Below are 19,443 nucleotides of genomic sequence, written 5' to 3'. Positions count from 1 at the left end.
CTCAGCCACTTCCCAGCTGTGTGACCCTGGGCAAGTCACTTGACCCCCATTGCCCACCCTTACCAATCTTCCACCTATGAGACAATACACCGAAGTACAAGGGTTAAAAAAAAACAAAAACAAACAAAAACAAACCAAAAAAAGAACATCTGACTCTTCTCAATGTGGAAAACCATGCCATAAGGATAAAGAAAGAAATTAACATAAGGCTTTGTGGAGGCTAATCAAGTTTTACTTTGGAAGTCTAGGAATAATTATTTTAGGTTTCTATAAATATCTATACAGTATCCCACAAGATTAGAGATGATACTGTTTTCCAGGTCAATAAATATATTTTCCACTTTTCTTTAAGCACCTAATAAGCCTTTTTTAAGGTCCTTTCTGCCAATTTACCCATATTCAAACTGCCCCAGTGTGCATGGGAATCTTGTCATACTATCTAGATGGCAAGAGGAAGTCTCCCCCAGGGCTAGACTTGGACAGAAGAAAGACCTCAATCTTAGTCCTTGCTATGATGCCTGCTAACTAAATGACCTGAATAAGTCGTTTAACCATTTTGAGTTTCTATTTTTTTCATCTGTAAAATGAGGATAATAATATTTCCATTATCTAATTTATGCTGCTGCTGTGGAGAAAGTGCTTTGTAAACCTTAAAGAACTTTAGAAATGAATAATTATTATTAATATGCTTTTAATTGGATCATAATTGGCAATTCTAATGTAGCTTTTCTGGCTCAGTTCATTCTAAAAAAGCTGTTTCAAATAAAATAATTTGTTATATTAATGTTCCCACTTTAAATACACAGAGACTTAATGCTAAAAACAAAAAACAAAACCCCACTATACCTTTTTATTCAGCCACTTCAATGTTTTCTCTTTGCTGTACTTATAAAACTTCTTATTGCCAATTTCTAGGTTAAAATAAAGAGGAAAAAGAAAATCAGTATAAAAATGGGTATAACTCAAAAGAAACTCTAAAGCTACATTATATATATATATATATATGTATGTATATGTTAGGTTTCAGGATTTATCTAATCATGCAAGTGAGAAAATTGTTTTCACTGAGAAAAATGGTTACTTCCTTTCCTAGTAACAAATAACATAAAGAGGTATAGAAATGTTTTAAAGACTGATCAAATTAACATGTGAGTTACTTTTTCTTTTCTGAATGTCTTTTAAGATCACGTCAAAATTTATGAAAAAAGTCCATTCCCTAAAACCCAGCATATAATTCTAGGTCTGCTACTAACAAAAGCCATGTGAATACAAAGCAAATCATAACATCCTTGGGCCTCAGTTTCCTAATTTGGAAAAAAGAGGTTGACTGAGAAGTTCTAGAAGATGTCTTCTACTTTCAATATTTTGTGATCCTGTAAATTTTAATAACAGTTAGGATAAGAATTTAATTAACTTAGTTATAAGTAAGGATTTAGTCTAGAGAAAGAGTTTTGAATTTTACTTTGGCTCCTTTAAGCAGGGAAGAGAAGAATTTTCTGTGGGTCACTTTAAGAGAATTGCATGACAGGAAAGAGAGCATTGGTCTCTCTCTGGAGCTACTCGCTTGAAGCAGGTGGCTGGAGATTTTGCTCTGATCGATCTGTGAAGGATTTCCCTAAAAGTTAACTTTGGAGAAATTGAGAAACACCTTTTTATCTGAAGAAGACTGGTTGATGTGAGGTCTTTTCTCCAAGGGGGAGAAAAGTGGCCAGAGGAGGCGCTGTTTCTTGCTGAAGCAGCATCAGTTTCAGGGGACCTGCTGAGAATCAGGGACTGATCCTAACTGTCATTATTTGACAATTAGTTTAAGGCAGCTGGTGAAATTTTAAAGATAATTTAAGGAGTATTATATAATTTTAAGATCATCTATTAGGATAGCTTTAGTTAAATAGATTTAATCTTTAGACAGTAAAGAATAGATCAATGTAGGTTCACTCTGATGAACATGAAGCAGTCCCTTGTAAGACAGAGGGGTTCTGGGTTGCAGTTAGAAATCTTTGTGTTAGACTTAATATATCCTGCTTTTTTCCTACATCCTTTTCCTATCCCTGCTTCTCTTCTTAGACATAAGTAATAAATAACTTTGGATTAAGCTGTATCCAGCAAATTTATCAACAGCCTTCAACCAGAGCTCCCTGACAGTGTTAGTCTATCAATATCAACTGGCCATCAATATCACTATCTCAACAAGATCAATATTATACATAACAAAGCTTACAAAGGCATTGGCAGGCTATTACATAAACTTAACAAAAAGTCTATCAATCACTCCTTTCTGAGACAGCAGGACTAATATAATAAGAAAAGATCCAAATAGAAGTCAGAAATGTATTACAAGTATAACTAATGCAGTATCTCAAAATTTTAAATTTATATTATAATCAGACTATTCCTGTATGGGCATAAAAGCTATATTTCCAATAAAACATATTTCTCCTTGCCCACAATCCACCTAGTCAGCTTTAAATACTATTAAGCAAATGTATCCATCTGCAACAATCTTCAGTTTAAGAGATTTTTGTATTTTCGTGGCCTCGCTTCTACTCCAATGCTCCCCTACTTCATCATGAAGTTATTCTTGAAGCCACTGTAAATTATAGAGCCAGACTGGGGCTTACCATATGTAACTTCATGGTAATTCTCCAATAGTTATGTAGAATTACTTTTTTTTTCTCTCCTTCTACATGGAAGTAATGGGAATGGAAACTGTTTAGACAGGGAAACCTGACTACATTTCCATTAAATCATTTGTACCAATACTAAATGATTTGCATACTAGTAGGGCCAGAAGGTCCCAGGACTCCATTGCTATGTATTTCCTCTCTGTTTTTATTGCAGATTTCCCAAAATTAAGACCAATAATAAGGCAAGATGAAGTGGCGGCTCTGCTCCAATTCCCTCAAAGTCTTAGGTCTCTTCCTTGGAATAACAAAAAGGAAAAGTATGTGCAAATGGGATTTTGTCAGTAATATAAAAATTCTTGCTCATAAACTTCTTGCCTATTGGTTCAGGGGGACTACCTGGAAAAGAGGAAAGCCACTGGGGAGACATTTTTCAGAATCAGGGCAGAATATGAGAGGGGAAAATTTTTTTTTTCTCAGAAATAAAGGGCATTCCCTACCCTGTGATACACTAAATATTTCAAAGGAGCCATAAGAACTTACCCATAAAGAAGGTTCTGTTGGTGGCCAGAGATGAAGAAAACATATAATGTTACTTTGTGTTAGCAATTTGCTATTATTACTATGGGCATTAAGTTGTGACAAGTAGTCACAGGAAACTTCAGTAAAGTATAAAATAAATTTTACTACAGCAAAATTGGAAACAGGTTCTATTTTTAAGGTAAATATTTGACAAATTATCTTACTTTTCCATATGTCCACATTTTTGGACAGCTTGACTTCTTTGTATTATCTTTATGTTCCACAGGATGTAGATTATTGGAGCCATTTGTCCCACCTTAAGATGGCATTGTCTATACAGGTAGCCACACAGCTATAGGATTACCTTCATGTTTCTCTTGTGCTCCAAAAGACTGCTGAAATTATAGTTTTTTCTTTGCTTCATTTTGCAAACATTGTCACAAAAGTCAATCCCAACAATATCATATAACAGTTTTTTAAAAACCTTAAAAATAGAAATACTAGTTCTCCAGTATACAAAAGATTTTAAAGACTGTATCATACAAAGTGTTTTTAGTAGAGATTTTAATGCTGAGGGATGGAGTGATACATCTTAAACAGTGCCCGATTTTCATAGGTACAAAAAAATTGTCTGATTATTTTAATCATGATAAAACCTGAAGTTCAAGTTCTTAAAGCTATTGAGTATCCCTTTCCTATCCACCCTCACCTCTGGTTTGACTCTTCCTAGACTGGTGCTGATATGTAAGCCCTTTCCAAATCATAAGGCATTATATAAATACTAGTTATGCAATGAAACTATCTTGTAGTCAGGAAAAATAATATATTCTGATGCTCCAGGCAGAGCACCAAAAGATTTGATTTGCAGTGATATGTCACTCCCAGTGAAAGTGGCACAGAATCCAAGCTGGAAGTAAGCTAAGAGATCATCAAGGCCAAGCCATATCTAAGCAGGAATGGTTACCCATCCTCCTTTCAAAGTTCTCTGATAATGAGGAACTCAGTATTTCAAGAGACAACTCATTTCAGTTTTGGCCAGCTTGTAAGGGTCAGGAAGTTCTTTCTTATGTCACCACCCCCACCCCCAATCTCTATGCTCCTACTTCTGTATTAGGAGGTCAAGGAAAACAAACCTGATCCCTCTTCGCTCATTCATTCATTCATGAAACATTCAATGAATATTTATTATGAACAAAATTACCATGACAGATACTGGAAGAGGTACAAAGATTAGCCTAGACAGGTCCCTGGTCCATAAAGAACTTAAGAGTCTAGTAAGAATCCCATAGAAAGGATTTTTGCTGAGACTTGAAGGGGGCCAGGAAAGCGAAAAAGCGGAGATGAGGGAGGGCATTTCAGGCATAATGGAAAGCCAGGACAAAGGTATGGATTCAAGAGAGGGAATGTCTTATGTGAGGAACAGCAGCAAAGATGCCAGTGTCACTGGTTCATACCTAGAGGGGAGGGGTAGAAGATGACTGAAAGTTAAGAAGGGGCTAGGATATAAAGGCTTAAAAGCCAAATTGTGTTTGATACTGGAGACAATAGGAAGCCACTGGAGTTTACTGAGTATGTGGGGGTGTGACATGGTCACACCTCTACTTTAGAAAGATCACTTTAAGAAGCTAAGTAGAGGGCAGACTGGAATGGAGAAAGACTCAAGGTCCAGATGTGAGAGAGGATGAGGTCCTGTACCAGTAGTAGTCATGTTATAAAAAAAGGAGATATATGAGATGTTCGGAAGGAAGAATCAACAAGACTTGGGAACAAACTGTATATCGGGATGAGAGAGTCACGAGTCAACAGTGAGGAGTCACTGGGTGACTAGGAAGATGGCGGTCTCCTTGAAATTATCAGGGAAATTTGGAAGAGGAGAGAGTTTAGTAGTTCAGCTTTGGAAATGGTGAGGTTAAGAAGTCTATAGAACTTCTAATTCAAGATATCCAATAGGCAGCTGGAGATGTGGAATTAAAAGTCAAGAGAGAGGTTAGGGCTGGTTAAAGGTGTCTAAAAATCATCTGCATAGAGATAATTTGATCCATGGGAGCTAATGAGACCAAGAGAAAGAGTAATGAGGGAGAAGAGAAGATCTAGTACTCGGCCTTGGAGGACATCCATGGTTAATGGCCCTGACCTATATGAAGATCTAGCAAGAGAGATTGAAAAGGCACAGTCAGGCTGATAGGTCTAGAAATGGAAGGTCCTGGGTTCAAATCTAGTCATAGACATTTCCAAGCTGTGTGACTCTAGACAAGTCACTTAACCTCCACTACCTAGCCCTTACTGCTCTTCTGTTTTGGAACCAATACACAGTATTGATTCTAAGACAGAAGGTATGGGTTTTATTTTAAAAACAAAAACAGAGAAGATAGTATCAAGGAGAAAAGGGTCATTAAGAGTTTCAAAGACTGCAAAGAGTTCAAGAAGGAGATTAAGAAAAAGCCTATTAATTTGGCATTTAGAAGGTCTGCAGACATATCAATTACAGGTGAATGACAAGATCAGAAGTACACCTACAGAGTTAAAAAAGTGAAAGGAAAGGAAGTAGAGAACTTTATTGAAGATCACTTCCTCAAGGAGTTTAGCTATGAAAGTGAGAAAAGAGATAGAGAGACCTAAGCAGAGATGGACAAGTCAAGTGAGGGTTTTTTGGGTGGGACACATGTCTTTGTAAGAAACAGGGAAACAGTCAGTAAACAGAAAGACTGAAGTTTGGAGTCTGGATGATAGAAAAGTCATTCTTCTGGAGGACAGAATGGAATGAGATCACTTGTGCATATAAAAGAAGTTTGCCTTGATACAGAAAAGGGCCACATTCTATGTATATGATATGTGAGAAGGAATGAAAGAGAAAATAGTGAAGAAAGGCATTTGAGTGATATGAGGTAAAGGGGAGGCAGGGAGAAGGAGTTCTGGGCCTCAAATTTTTTCAGTGAAGTGTGAAGCAAGGAGAGAGAGAGAAAGAGAGAGGGAGAGAAAGTTGTAGGGAAGAAGGGGGAAAGGGAGGGAGGGAGGGAGGGAAGGAGGTAGAGAGAGAGACAGAGAGAGAGAGAGAGAGAGAGAGAGAGAGAGAGAGAGAGAGAGAAAAGAATGGCTAGAATAATGAATGAACTAGGGGCATAGAAAAGGATTGCCCTGTTGTATAAAGGTGATGCTGTGATCAATATCTGTAGTGGGTCCAGTCTGCAGTCTCACAATTTTCTCCAGCTCTATTGAGCAACATGTGAGCTGAAGAGGACTAAAAGCAGTGGATGGTAGAAGTAATCTAAAGTTGGGCTTGTCGAGGTGTGATTGGTTGGAGGATGAGGTAGCAAGGGTCTCAAGTGTAGAGGACAATACAGAGTTGAGCTGGTTTACCAAGAGAGTCAAGATAGCAACATAGCCAGTGTAGTGGCGATTTCCTGGTAAAGCACTAAGAGGTGGCAGGATTGTAGGTCACTTTACTGATTTTTTATAAAAAGGGTTTGGGTCATAAGGAAAAGCTAAAGATGGAGTGATAAATTAATGAATATGGAAGTGGAATACTGGTGGGTGGTGGTCAGATCAAGGGTATGATCATTTATTATTTATCATTTATATCATTTAGCTATATATAGCTAAATTGGAGTGGAGTTCTAATCTCAAAACTCCAAGCCAGTCCCTAAGTGAATTTAGGGTGTTTGAGACAATATCAATATGTACTTGAAACCCTCTATCATGAAGGCAGGAGTTTTCATGTAGAGAAAGACCATGAATAAAAGTAAGACAACAAACCCACTAAAGGAAAGAGAGTGTCTTCAGGTTTGGTAGCTAAGAGCTATCAGAATGTTAATGATGGTAAATATGAATTGAAAGAACTTTAAAGGAGGAAAGGTTACTAAGTGATGGAGGTAGAGGGAGTATCTGCAAGTGGCAATGGGCAACAAGGAATATTTCAAATCCCCCATTATAATTAGTGAGTCAAAGGGAATGAATGAAAGTACAACTAGAATCACAAGTGTGTGTGGACCTGTGTACACATACATGTGCACACACACACAAATTTGCTCATTTTTAGTAGTCATAAACACTGAAAACCAATAAGGCTAACAACTATGAGAGCTCTAGGCTGATGATAATTAATAGTATATATCTTTGCTTGTGTTTAAAATGCAATACACATTAATATTTGTAAGAGTTTACTGACTGAGTTTGATATTACGTGTATGTATTGAATAGTCTTTTCTCCCTAATGTGTCTGGTGCCTATAAAATTGGCCTAAAACATCTGGAAAGCCTGCACTTGAGAAATACAGATGGAATACAAGCGGGACTACAATTAAATAATATGTTCAGCATCGAGTAATTGTTATGTAGACTTGGAAGTTTCCCTGATGTATTGTTGAGCAAACCGCCTAAAGCATATTTTAACATCTATTTTCTCAACATTTTCCATAACTCACAAACTCATATGGTCTCTTTCTTCCCCCTGCCTTCTGGGAATACAAAACTTGGCAGCATACTTGGTTTGTTTAATCAGGTAAGATTTCGCAGCTCTTCATGCTAATCACCTCAGACAAGATCACGGTACAACTTTTGCCTGAGCAATATGAAACAAAACGTCACACTCCAGAGCTGAAGGCCATAACCCTTTATTAATCCTTTCCATTGTCATCTTTCCACCGTATGTGAAACTTGTTTGGCAAGAATCTCCTTTTCTTTCCCCAGATCTAGTGAACATGGACGCTAATAAAGTAGGTGATAGTAAGGTCACTGCCGTCATCACTCAGGACAGAACCACTGTGGGTCTGTCTTTTTCAGACACAAAAAATCAGAGAAAGAAAGAGAGAAGTTTCCACAGTCCTAAACAGATTTACTACAAATCCTTAGTGTGCCAGCCCTGGGGATATAACATTTGGAGATTAATTTCAGGATAGCTAGTTTGGGGATTTAGAAGCAATAGTTCTATATTGTGTCTAGACGATCACCTGCAGAGATGACATAAGCTGCCCTGTTCTTCATTTATCTGGTTGGAGTTTGTGTTGTCCTATAATAAACACTCTCTCTAGTCACTCCTTCAAAATTTGTTTTGTTTTGTTTTTTTAAAAACTCTTACCTTGGGGGCAGCTGGGTAGCTCAGTGGATTGAGAGCCAGGCCTAGAGACGGGAGGTCCTAGGTTCAAATCCGGCCTCAGACACTTCCCAGCTGTGTGACCCTGGGCAAGTCACTTGACCCCCGTTGCCCACCCTTACCACTCTTCCACCTATGAGCTAATACACAGAAGTTAAGGGTTTAAAAACCAAAAAAAAAAAAAAAAAAAAACAAAAAAAAAAAAAAAAAAAAAAAAAAACTCTTACCTTCTGTTTTAGAATCAATACTGTGTATTGATTCCAAGGTAGAAGAGTGGTGACTTCTCCAGGATCACACGGGTGGGAAGTATCTGAGGCCAGATTTGGACTCAGGACTCCCATCTTTGGGCCTGGCTCTCTATCCACTGAGCCACCTACCTGCCCCCTAAAAGATTTTTTTACAAGGTCTAGTACACTGATTCATAGAAGAGTGTAACAAAGTACATTGAAGAATAAAAGATTCAAATGTCCACATGTAAACTTTTTTGAGATAATGTTTCCAAGAGAATATTAAATGGCTCCTTTGAAAATGAGCTATTAACATTTATTTGAAGCCATCATTTGGGGTGGGAGGCAATGATATCATTTTATCTGAGAAGTAATCCAATGCAGTTAAAGAATTAGGTCCTAGGTATATGATAACCACCAGAAGAAACACATACACACTCAGTCTCTCATATACACAATGCTGAAGCAGAAACACATCCAGAAGATTAGAAAGTGGCTCTATATTCACAAGTTGTAATACTTAAAGATATATCCACAGTAGCAAGGCAATTATTAACAGTCCTCATTTAGTATCTCTATTAAGAAAATCCCCAAATCTACATATTCACCCTTAGATTCACTACTGAGCTCCACTCCTGCATAACTACTTATCTACTGGACATTTAAACTAGATGTCCTATACATATATCGAATTCCTCATGTCTAAAACACAACTAATTATCTATTCCAAACCATCTCCTCTTCCAAACTTCCACATTACTGATGAAAGTGCCACCATCTTCCCATTCTCCCTGGCCTATAAACTTGGTGTGAGTCACTCTTTACTCACACTCACTCCACATGTTCAATGAGCTGCCTAGTCTCATCACTTCTATCTTCAGGACATCTCTAATGCACGTTCCCTTCTCCTCATTAACACAGCCACACTAGAGTACAAACCCTTATCACCTCATCTCCTAGATTATTCGAAAAGTCTGTGGGTTTGTCTTTGAGATTCAAGTCTCCCCCATTTCTAATCTATATTTCACTCAATTGCCAACATGATTTTCCTAAAGCAAACCTTTCACCTATCATCCCTCTTCTAATAGACTCCAATAGATCCAAATTATATCCAGGTTCAACTATAAAGTCCTTTTCTGGCACTTAAAGCCTTTCACACCTGGCCCCTTCCTACTTTTCTGACCCTCTTCTTACATGTGACTTCCCTTGGAACACGCTATAGTCCAGTTCCAATGGCCCTTGACAGTCCCTCCCGTACAACAGTCCATCATCTCCTAATCTGTGCCTTCCCACTGACTATCCCCCAGGCCTGGAACATTCTCCTCTTATCCATGTCTCTTAGTTTCCGTACTTTGCTTTGAGACTGAGCCCAAATCTTATTGTCAGCAAGAAAAAAGGCCCCAAATGCCAGTGCTTTCCTTGTGTTCAACACTACCTCTCATCTTCTCTGAACAGATCCTGAATGAATAGTTGTTTTCCTAATTAGCCTGTCTCCTCCTCCAGAGCAAAGAAAGTATGTGTTCCTTCCTTTTTTTTTCTCAGCACTTAGCAAAGTTGCTGACACACAGCAAGTGTTTAATAAATGTGTGTTGACTAACTACAACTATGTAAATGCAAGAAAAGAATCCACTCTATGAAAACTTGTCATGTAAAATCCACTGCATTTCAACCACAGAAGGCAGAAATCATTGTTTTATCTTTTTGCAAAAAAACTCCTAACTATACCCAAAAAAGATCATTTTGCTTTCTGTGCTACTGTGAAATTCAACACATTTACAACCCTTTAAAAAACAGCAGGACAAGATTGATAAGAAAGCCATATAACCGTCACCTTAACAACAAGGGCCCAGATAAATGAAAAGTTTGCATGACTTACTTAAAATTAGATATTTGAACTAGACATCATTTTAATCCTGTTATCAAGTCAGGATAATTCTTGGCCAAAGAACCATCCTCCTCCATCATTCCACTTTTACTTTTAATACAGGTTATATATTGTTTATCTTTAATGGTATAAATTTTATTTGGAACCCCCATCTCTCCTTCTTTGTCTCTTTCTCTCCTCTAAAGCAGGGGTTCTGTGCATGAATTTGGGGGGTGGGGGTGAGTAAGTATATATATGTGTGTAATATACATATGTATAAAATGCGTGTAATATATCTATATATTGTATATAATTATTTATTATATATAACCATATATCTATTTATTACACACATATATGTATACAGATAGTCTTATATTTTGTCCCTGTGAACAATTTTCCTCTATAGCTGAGCTTCTTAATCAGATGTGCATGAATTTGTTTTGTATTCACACACATGTATTATATTTGTGCACACACGTGTACATATGCTTACATATATAGACATTATAGTATATACATGTTTTATGTATGTGCACATACATCTAAAGATGTGTGAACACACACACATATATGTGGTTTGATATAAAACCTGTATTTCAATATACTTGGTTTTCTCTGAAATCCTACTGTATTTTATTTGATGTATTTACAAGTCTGAGGAGTCCATAGCCTTCACCACACTGCCAAAGGAGTCCAGGACACACACAAAAAGGTTTGGAGCTATTCTCTCAAGGAATCTTTCTATCTTCAAACAAGGTTTAGAGAAAAAATAAAAGACCTCCCCTGCCTTACTGAAGAAACAATCTGGGTATCAAAACACATAGAAGCACTTTCATATAAACACTCTTTCTCCTTTGCCTTTTGACATGGAAGATAAACAGGAGAGGTATTCTTATTTATGTAAAGTCTGATCTACTTGGAGAGTCTCCTGAGACACAGATCTCGTGCCAGGCATGCCTCATGAGAGTAAGTGGCTGCTGTCAGGCACAGCATCCTAAAGGAGATGAGAGTTCCTCCAGGCAGAGCAAACAAGATATATGCAGGGCACGCAACCAAACCCAGGAGTCCAAAACAAGTTCTAAGAAGTTCTATTTTGTTTACACTGAAAAGGCTTCTTAAAATCAAGGATTAAACATAGGCAGTGCTAGAGGTAAGGGAGATTAGTTAGAAAAACAGAACATAAAATCAGGTCTCAGATAATGATTTCCTCTGCCTGACCTCAATGAAGATGTGATGAGGGCACAGGGTCAGGGATGTAAAGAAGAAGACACGACCAAGGGACTTCTTGGTTTGGATTACCAGTAGTACATTAGCCAACGACTTCTACAAAATCAGAGCCAGAAGGACATCTAGCTTAATCTCCTTATTTTAGAGATGAGAAAACTGAGTCTCTCCCTGTCCACCAGCCTGTCCCCCCAACTCCTGCCATTGAAGACCAAGTGGCTTGCCCAAGGTCACACAGGGAAAAACATTAGAAGCAAAATTTGAACCCAAGTCGTCTGGCTCCACTATCAGTGTGCTTTCTCCTGTACTCACTTCAACAAGTTTAGAAAAGTCTGTCATATTTCTGTATTACCAATTGCAAAGTCTTGCACAATTGCATTTTCAATTTGTGTTAACTTTTCAAAAATTAAAACAACCCAGTAATTTTTCTTCATTACTTCAGTTTTCAAAAACAGTCTTTTTAGAATAGCCCCATGACTCAACTCAGCCACAAATAAGCCTGTTTTTTTCTTCCTGCCAAATGCTGGCTAAGGAAAACAATATCTTTTTAATGAAATTGCTTTGATGAAGCCTTAGCACTACATACTACCTCAGATCTACAAACAGAATTCCAATTTTAGCCAAAAAAGGAATTTAGTAGGCACCTTGAAGATAGAGCATAATTAATGTAGTTCTCTTCTTTCCAATCACTGGCCAAGAGTTCCTGGAGCCAACACTTGCCTGGTCCCAAAAGAATTGTCCTAGTTGGCCAAACTCTCTCTGACCCTGGCCAATCACAAGTTATCAGGTTTCTAAGTGACTCTGGTTCCCATTCTGCCTGCCCACATTAACCATGACACTGGAAAAAACCAAGTCTGAAAGAGCAAAGAAAAGGTAGATCATGGAACCTCCAATGTTATACTGATGTGCCATTGATACAAGTACTTTCAGTGTTGTTCAATAAACTAAAAAGTTTGGAGTGCAGCAAAGGTTTCTAGAAATACTGCATCACCACTGCCGTAGGCATGTTTAAATGTTTTTAATTTTTTTTAAATGTAAATGGATTGGGCAACAAAGAATGGTGGCATACTCAGGAGCATGGAAGGAGTGAGAAAGTTCACTTAAGGGATTTATTGATGATAAATTCTGGCAATGGAAGACTTTTTTTTGTAAGACCATGTTTCAAATGAAGGGACATGCAAAAAGATTTTTAAAAAAACTGATAATTATGATAGCTTACATTTGAATTCACTTTTTATTTTTCAATATATATTCATGGAAGCTTATTTACTCCTTAGTGCAGTCTATGAGTTAAGCAGAGTAGGTACTATGATCCTATTTTACAGAAAAAGAAAGTGAGATATAAAGAAATTAAATGACCCAACTAAGGTTTGAGAGCTAGTGACTGAGAGCAGGGAGAAGAAACTAAAGCAATTGACCCTCAAAACTTTGGAGGCATTGGACTACAGGACCTGCCATATGACCATACTGATCACTGAGAACAATCTGATCATCACTGGAAAACCTTCTGTTCATGAGGAAGGAATTAATAAGGATTTCTAATGGAAACCCCTACATTTAAGGACAGAAAACATCCAGACATTTAATGCCTGATGAATCTAAGAATTCTGAATATCAATTAGAAACTGAGGATAGAAGATTTAGGTCAGCTAGGTAGCACAGTAGAGATATTGCCAGGTCTGAAGTCAGGGAGACTGATCTTTATAAGTTCAAATCTACCCTAAGACAATGACCAGCTATGTGACCCTGGGCAAGTCACTTACCCTGTTTACCTCAGTTCCTGATCTATAAAACGAACTGGAGAAAAAGTGGCAAACCATCCCAGTATCTCTGCCAAGAAACCCCCAAATTGGGGTCATGAAGAGTGGGGCACAACTGAAAAAACTGAACGACAACAACCTTAGTCCTCTGAGAAGTAATGAGGTTTTCAACTCAACTTCACAATTCCTGTTTTTATGATGTCAATAAAATGCAACTCCAAATGTTAATACCTAATGAGGAGAGAGTCATCTTTTGAATGACCACAGCTCCTAAATACTGTACCTTTTTCCTCTGTCACATGGTGAAGAAACAGTCTGAGATTGGCACATTGCAACAGCATGGAACAGCTAGGAAACTCTGGGTCTATCACAATCTGATCCAGTGGCTGAAACTTCCCCTGCTGAAAAAAAACGATAAATCAAAGGGAAAACATGCATTACTGTCAACAACAACCTTCCTCTCTCCCCCAAGAGGAGGGGGAAAATAATAATAATAAATTATATTACTTATTGGTTGGCAGCCTTAAACCAAGGAGGCAAAGTGCCAGAGGTGCCACATAATGAATTTATAAATTGATTCCAGACTAACCATAAATAAAGCATTTTAAACATTATCTGCTTATGAAACACTATGATATAAAATTAATCTACACACTCAAAAACATAGAAACTCACTCAAAAGAGGGGGGAACGATGAAAGGGACTGGGTGGGGAATGGGGAGGAAGGGGCTTCTTTGGAGCATGACAGAGGGTTAGTTTACACGAGTGAATTTCTGCCCATTCCTTTCTACACCCACAACCTGCTGGAGGAAGGCCAACATCAGAACTTTCATTTGAATTCTGATTCCTCAATATCCCAACTCCCTTTTCCATAAAGAGTCCCAAATGACAAAGGCAGCTTATGAGAATACGGCCCTGACTTTTCACCTCTGGGAAGTCAGTTCCAGTTCAGCCTGAAGTCTTAAATGAAGTGTTTTTGGCACAGCCCAGGGAGGACTGCGAAGAACAGGGCTCTGGAGCTGCCTCCTGATCTGCCAGCCATTCTACCTCAGGGCTATACAATCTAACTCACACACCAAATACAGTATGAGCCGTCCCTTGAGGGAAAATCTCCAAGTGCTTACTGTCTCTATCAGGACCACAAAGTCTCTTGATTAGATAAGATGGTAAAACCTTTCAGAATCACAAAGGAACATGAGAGTTGGCCGGCATTCTTAGATCTGAACCCCAAATTTACAGAAGAAGGAATTGAGGTCCAGAAAGATTAAGTGACTTGCTCTCACTCACAATTAGGTAGGATCAGAGTCAAGGCTAAAACCCAGAGGTTTTCTTTTTCACAGTATACCAAGAAACCAACCAAAATTAGTCATTCTAAAAAAAAGAAAGAAGATATTACCACTCAAAAATAAATAGATGAGAAGTATATAGTTTTAACAGTAAAGAGTATAATTAAAAGAGGGGCAGCTAGGTGGCACAGTGGACAAAGTATCAGTCCAGAGTAAAGAAGATGAGTTTTCCTGAGTTGAAATGTAGCCTCAGATACTTACTAGCCAAATGACCCTAGACAAATCATTTAACCCTGTTTTCCTCAGTTCCTCATCTGTAAGAGGAGTTAGAGAAGGAAATGGCAAAACACTTCAGTATCTTTGCCAAGAAAACCCCAAATGGGATCAGGAAGAGTCAGTTACAACTGCAAAACAACTAAAAATTAAAACAAAAAGGAAGTATAAAGGTGAGCATGGAGCACCATCAGTAATATGAAAATTAGATTGGTAGAAATATATTACACATCCTAAAACACTGACCCAGAGACTTGGACTGAAGTTTGGTACCCAGAAACTCAGCATATCTTCCTTATGAATTGCTTTCCATTTTGCCCCATTTAACTAATATGATAAGATACATGAAGTTTGCCAAAATCAATCGAGGGCCTGTGAGAATCCGGGGTAAGCAGCAGGCTCTGCAGGAGCTGCGTCTTTTTCTGTTAACTACGTCTCCCTCTTCCCTCCGGCTCTCCGTTTCTGTTTTAGGGACAATTTCTTTTGAACTCTAAGACGCAGTTTTCCATTCTCTTCTACTGAACAGAAATACTAACACAAGATTTCAGCAGCGTGAATCAGGAACGCTCATTGACCCCTCTGTTCACTAGGGTGAGGGGTTTTCTCAGATTTCATGTCGCAAAGAACAGAGGTTGGAAATGCCTTGGATTCAATGTCCTTCTTGTCACTCAAGTGGAAAATCTGGTTCTCAGAGGGCCAAAAATCTTAAAAGTTAGTGGATTTCTATTCCAAGATCACCCATGTCTTTACATTCTGTTAGAATTAGCCAATGTTTTGAATACTCAACGACTAGAAGGTAATCTTCTGTGTGTATGTATGTGGCCTACCACAGGTCAGGGTTGGAATACAATGCTATAATTAACTAATTTGTTCACTCTTATTTCTTTTACCGAAATAAAAAAAAAAATTTGCAACATGAGAATTTGCTAATGTTTTGGATATAAGGCTAGCTACACTTGGGACTGCTGTGAAGAAAAGAGTTATTTTCACTTATGTCAAAATAATTTCTGCAAAAGGAAATTAAAGGTTAACATTAGAAAAGATCCTTATCCTATTTCCCCCACCAACTGGAAAAAACTATAAATTGAAAACTTCTAAAAACAATTTTTTAAATTTTAAATAGAATAGTACTTTTTACTATTAACTACAAACATTTTTGCTTAAAGGACTGAATAAAGATGCCTTGGGAGAATATTACTAGATAAAAATGGATGAACCTTTGGCAACAATCACGTCATCTAACAAAATAAAACAGAAAGAACATGTTTTAAAGCTGAGGAAGGTGACGGCAAAGAATTAGAAATTGAAGGCATGCTTAAATTGGGGAATGGCTAGATAAGTTGTGGTATACGATTTTAATGGGATACTATTGTGCTATAAGAAATGATGAGCAGGATGCTTTCAGAAAAACCTAGAAAGACTTACAAGAACTGATGCAAAGCAAAATAAAAAGAACCAGAACACTATAACAGTAACAGCAATTCAAATGTGAAAATGATTTAGCAATCATTTTCAGCAATACAAGGATCCAGGATGATTCTAAAGAATTCGTAATAAAAAATGTTATCCACCTCTAGAGAAAGAATTGATGGCTGTCTGAATGCAGAATGACACATACTATTTTTTTGGTCTGTGTTTTCCTTTACAACATGATTAATATGGAAATATATTTTGCATGACTCCACATGTCATATAACCTATATCAAGCTGCTTTTTATCTCAGAAAAGAAGAGAGGTGGGAGGTGGAAGAGAGGATTTGGAACTCAAAAATTTTAAAAATGCATGTTAAAAACTGTTTTTATATATAACTGGGAAAAAATAAAATATTTTTAAAAATAAAGATGAGGAAGGGAATAAGCATTTATATAATTCCTATTAAGTGCCAAGTACTGCTCTAAGTGCTTTCTACAAATATTACTTCATTTGATCCTCACAACTACCTACAAGGTAGGTGCTCTTATTATCTCCATTTTATAGATGAGGAAACTGAAGCAAAGAGGAGTTAAGTGATTTTTCTAGGGTGGCAAAGAAAGTGCCTGAGGCTGAATTTGAATTCAGGTCTTCCTGACTCTAAGCCCAGTGTTTTATCCACTGTGCCATTAACTGCCTCTTTTTGTTTGTTTTGTTTTTTTTTGTTTGTTTGTTTGTTTTTTTGTTTTTTAAACCCTTGTACTTCCGGTGTATTGTCTCATAGGTGGAAGATTGGTAAGGGTAGGCAATGGGGGTCAAGTGACTTGCCCAGGGTCACACAGCTGGGAAGTGGCTGAGGCCGGCTTTGAACCTAGGACCTCCTGTCTCTAGGCCTGGCTCTCACTCCACTGAGCTACCCAGCTGCCCCAACTGCCTCTTTTTAAAGGTCAAGAAAGTCAGAGATTTTTGGTGGCTTTCAAACTTAAATTTATCTTGCTTGGGTCACCTGAAATTTCCATTTTCTCTGTATGCCCAGAAATAGGGCCATGGCTGCCTGCATAGTAGGAAGGCATCTTCCTTTCTTCAATGCTTGCTTGTTCCAAACCCCAGTTACTGTTAGGTATCAAATCAAAAGAAAGGAGGACAGATTTATATAATAAAACCTCACTAATCTGTATTAGGATAAAGGCTACATTTTTTAAAAGAGGGGAGGAGAATTTCATTATATTCATAAGGTTCCAGAAACCTGAACTAACTCCTAAAAAGCAGAGGAAGCCCTAAAGGAGAAAGGCCTGTTTTAATAAAGCGCTAAAACTTACTTCAAAACTTAATCATTGCTTATGCCTAAAGTACTCCCAAACATTTTGTCCTCTTGAGAAGTTATAATTTCAGTTAGACAATTAGCTGCTTTTGGAAAGTTCCTTTTTCTTGATGAAAGAAAGAAAATGTCGGTTCAGCCTTGATTGAATAATCACGAATGCCAAGTAAGTGTGACCCCAACTAATGAGATTTTAGAATATAAGCATCAGTTAAGATATCCCATCTCTAGAAATGCCTTCTGAGCCTCCATTCCTTCTACTGACTTCCAGAGTGTTTGAGACACAGGTGAGAAAGTGAGTTCCTCTTTTCTTTGCTGAATTCTCCCCAAGGATGCTATTATTTTTCTGATATCAAAATCATACTTCTTCAAATCTAACAAGTGTTTTATAAAAAACATTCACTACTAAGTCCTTATAGGACTCTAGTGGGGGTGCACAAAGAGTGCACAAAAAGTGACTTGCTGAAGGTCACATGGCAAGTTAGTGGCTGAAGCTGGATTAAAACTCAGAGCCTGAGGGCTCTGAGCTATGAACCTGTCCCAAAGCACATGTTTTACATTTTTATGATCATGAAATTAAATCTGAAGTTTTTGGAAACTACATTTTATAATAATTAAAAGAAGAAGGGAGTGGGGTAGGAAAAGAACATTTTATCCTTTCCCTTAACTGTTCCATGTTCCTAACCAGGATACATACCTCTTTCTCAGCCTTTATAAGGTAGTACAGAACCATAAACAAAGGGTCCATTGGTGTTACAAGTAAAAGGCGACCATCTACAGATTGAAAAGGAAAAAAAAAATTAAACATGCTGAATTGTCAACTCTATTATCTTAACATTCAATGTGAAAATGAGTCACTAAAGTATATATTGAAATTTTTTCATGTTAAACAGTAGTTCATAAATAAGCCAATGATTTTATGCAATTCTAAATAACCAAAATGTGGCATAAAGAATTTGGACTCCCCTCCAAAAAGCAAACAACTTCTTTTCTGTGTGTATGTGGAAAGAAAGCCAAGCCTATTGAAACCTACTGTTAATTTTCTATTGATTTCCTTAAAAATGACTTTCTACAGAGATAGAATCAAAAACAAAAAACAACAACAACAAAAAAAAACTAGGCCAGAATGGTAGAACTTTTGTTTGCCAAGCAAACATCAGATTATAAAGTGGCTATAAACTGGAATTCACTGGGATTCTGCAGGTGGGGGAAAAAGCTATATGGACAGAGGCATCACACACACACCGTCAGTCCCCTCACAGGTTCCCATGGAGCCAGTGGCTATTTAAATGCTACCTAGAAAATAGTAGCATCGGCCTTCATAGAGGTCTGCCAAGGCAGCAAAAACACAATAGAGAAAATTCCAAAGCACAGTAGTCTACAAGAGAGGGCATGAGCAAATGAGGATATTTTCTCTAAGTTCAAGTCTCTCCCAGTGATACAGCCCTTCAGGGACGTGGCAATCGAAACAGAAACAAATCCAACAAGTTAATTTTGTATGCCACCTCTCCCCTACCTATCGTGTCTCCTCCTAAATGCCTTAAACTCACAAAAATGCTACCACACGGCGGATGAAACTATACGGAACCCATCTACACTTCCACGGTGGAGGCTTTGGTCCCAAGAGCATCACTTCATCCAACCTGCTCGGCTGAAGATGAATAAGAACGTCAGGAGAGAAGACCCAGGGCTTCTTAACTGGCTTTGTGCCTCGGACCCTTTGGCAGTCAAGGAAAGCGTATGGATCCCTTCTCAAAATAATGTTTCTAAATGCACAAAACAAAATGCATATGATTAAAAAAGGAAACCAATTCTTTTGAAATATCCTTATGATATTTTTTTATAAA

At 37.7% G+C, this 19,443-nt stretch overlaps 1 protein-coding gene across 1 annotated transcript in view; it reads right to left on the bottom strand.

The window, feature by feature from the left end:
• Positions 1-19,443, bottom strand: part of RNASEH2B (ribonuclease H2 subunit B) — a 77,364-nt gene that overhangs the window by 20,218 nt on the left and 37,703 nt on the right. The window contains exons 4-6 of the mRNA XM_044668945.1: positions 18,294-18,370; positions 13,593-13,710; positions 847-911 (exon numbers count right to left, since the gene is read on the bottom strand). Of these exons, the coding sequence (XP_044524880.1) occupies positions 847-911; positions 13,593-13,710; positions 18,294-18,370 (260 nt within the window). The remainder of the gene's footprint in view (positions 1-846; positions 912-13,592; positions 13,711-18,293; positions 18,371-19,443) is intronic.

The sequence above is a fragment of the Gracilinanus agilis genome, chromosome 3, assembly GCF_016433145.1.
Source record: "Gracilinanus agilis isolate LMUSP501 chromosome 3, AgileGrace, whole genome shotgun sequence".
Taxonomy (NCBI): domain Eukaryota; kingdom Metazoa; phylum Chordata; class Mammalia; order Didelphimorphia; family Didelphidae; genus Gracilinanus; species Gracilinanus agilis.
This window is presented reverse-complemented; position numbering and strand designations above follow the sequence as displayed.